This window comes from Cebus imitator, unplaced genomic scaffold, assembly GCF_001604975.1.
Source record: "Cebus imitator isolate Cc_AM_T3 unplaced genomic scaffold, Cebus_imitator-1.0 Scaffold158, whole genome shotgun sequence".
NCBI classification, from domain to species: Eukaryota; Metazoa; Chordata; class Mammalia; order Primates; family Cebidae; genus Cebus; species Cebus imitator.
Window position 1 is genome coordinate 4,227,434 of NW_016107473.1, and position 1,773 is coordinate 4,229,206.

General features: G+C 40.6%; 1 protein-coding gene across 2 annotated transcripts in view; it reads left to right on the top strand.

The window, feature by feature from the left end:
- Positions 1-1,235: 1,235 nt before the first annotated feature.
- The window catches only part of CLDN10 (claudin 10), a 167,823-nt gene continuing 167,285 nt past the window's right edge, over positions 1,236-1,773 (top strand). The window contains exon 1 of one of the 2 annotated variants that reach the window (XM_017543573.2): positions 1,236-1,449. In XM_017543573.2, coding sequence (XP_017399062.1) covers positions 1,236-1,449 — 214 coding nt within the window. The remainder of the gene's footprint in view (positions 1,450-1,773) is intronic. The other variant, XM_037743902.1, reaches the window with a different exon arrangement.

A 1,773-nucleotide genomic window follows, 5' to 3' on the forward strand; every position in this document is an offset into this window, starting at 1 on the left:
ATCTCAAAATGCAAAGCACTTAGTGAGACTTGATAAATTTAGCTATATTAAAACCAAGATTCTTTCTGAAATGGCCGCAGAAAGACAAACCACAAACTGGGGGAAGATACCGGCAACATAAATAATTCACAAAAAATTACTATCTTGAGTCTATAGATAACTAAAAATAAATTATAAAAAGTCAAACAACTCAAAAGATAAGTTAGCAAGAGTTGTGTTTCATTGTAGACAAAAACATAATTAACCAGAAAACAGACAAAAAGAGGCTCAACATACCGAGTAATCAGAAAATATAAATTAGTAATCACATGTGACACCTTTATACCTATCAGACTGGCCAAAAGAAAAAATAGCAATCTTAACAAGCCCACAATACCAAGTGTTATGACGCGGAACAAGGAGGGTTTACCCACTGCTGATGGGACTCTAAATTGCTATAACTACTTAGTAAAACAATTTAGCATTATCTATAAAGTTAAAGAGGAGTGTTTCCTACGTCCTAGCAATTCTGATTCTAGGATATGCCCTAGAGAAACTCTCACTCACATGCACAAGAAGAAATTCCCAAGAATGTTTATAGCTGTACCAATGGTTATTAGGGAGAAAAGGGAGCAACACGAACGTTCAGCTCCAGGAAAATGAATAAATCGTGTTCATTAAATTGCATTTAATGAAATACTGTATTCAGCTGTAATATTTAATGAATGACAGCTATATTGCTGAGCATGGATAAATCCCTCAAATATAGTGTTACATTAAAAAAATAGGTTATAGAAGAATTCCTACAATATGATCCAATTATGTAAAGATTCAAAAGCGGCAAGACTAAAGCAATTGGTCAAATAAGCTTTAACTGTTACTGTATAATCTGTACTTTGTAATACCTGGCAGTTGCATGGTTCGTTAAGCTTCAGGCTAACAGAAAATTAAGCATTAACTATGGTGCCAAGTTAAAAAAAATCTGCGAAATCAAAACCCTTAAAATTCGCCTACGAAATTTTAACAAATACCCGTGTAGAAAATCAGAACGACTCTTTCAGGCCATCTTTAAAACATCATGGTAAACCATACTTGATCCTAAATTCCTGTACTTCCTCAGGCCACCCGAGCATGAAACGCTGTCACCTACCCACATCCGCTGGCTGTGACGCTTGTCAAAGTGTTCTTTATTGGCTGCATGCCTAGACCACCAAGGCGTTCTGTCAGGACAGTGTCACTGGAGAAGGCGGCACGACATGTCCAGAGCGCAGATCTGGGGTCTGGTGTCTGGTGTCGGAGGGTTTGGAGCTCTCGTCGCTGCCACTGCGTCCAATGAGTGGAAAGTGACTACGCGGGCCTCCTCGGTGATAACGGCCACTTGGGTTTACCAGGGTCTGTGGATGAACTGCGCAGGTAACGCGTTGGGTTCTTTCCATTGCCGACCGCATTTTACTATCTTCAAAGTTGAAGGTAAATATAACGGCTTTGTTTGGGGTAGAGGTAAAATGCACTTTTCCCCTGACTGTGCTGGATTAGCTGTACATAGCTGGCTGTTAATTCTCTGAAGACTGAATGCTTATCAAAGTGCCAAGATTTGCCTAGGAAGGATGGGGTGTATGAGTATTGGCTTAAAGAATGACATTATTGCCGGGCGCGGTGGCTCAAGCCTGTAATCCCAGCACTTTGGGAGGCCGAGGCGGGTGGATCATGAGGTCAAGAGATCGAGACCATCCAGGTCAACATGGTGAAACCCCGTCTCTACTAAAACTACAAAAAATTAGCTGGGCATGGTGG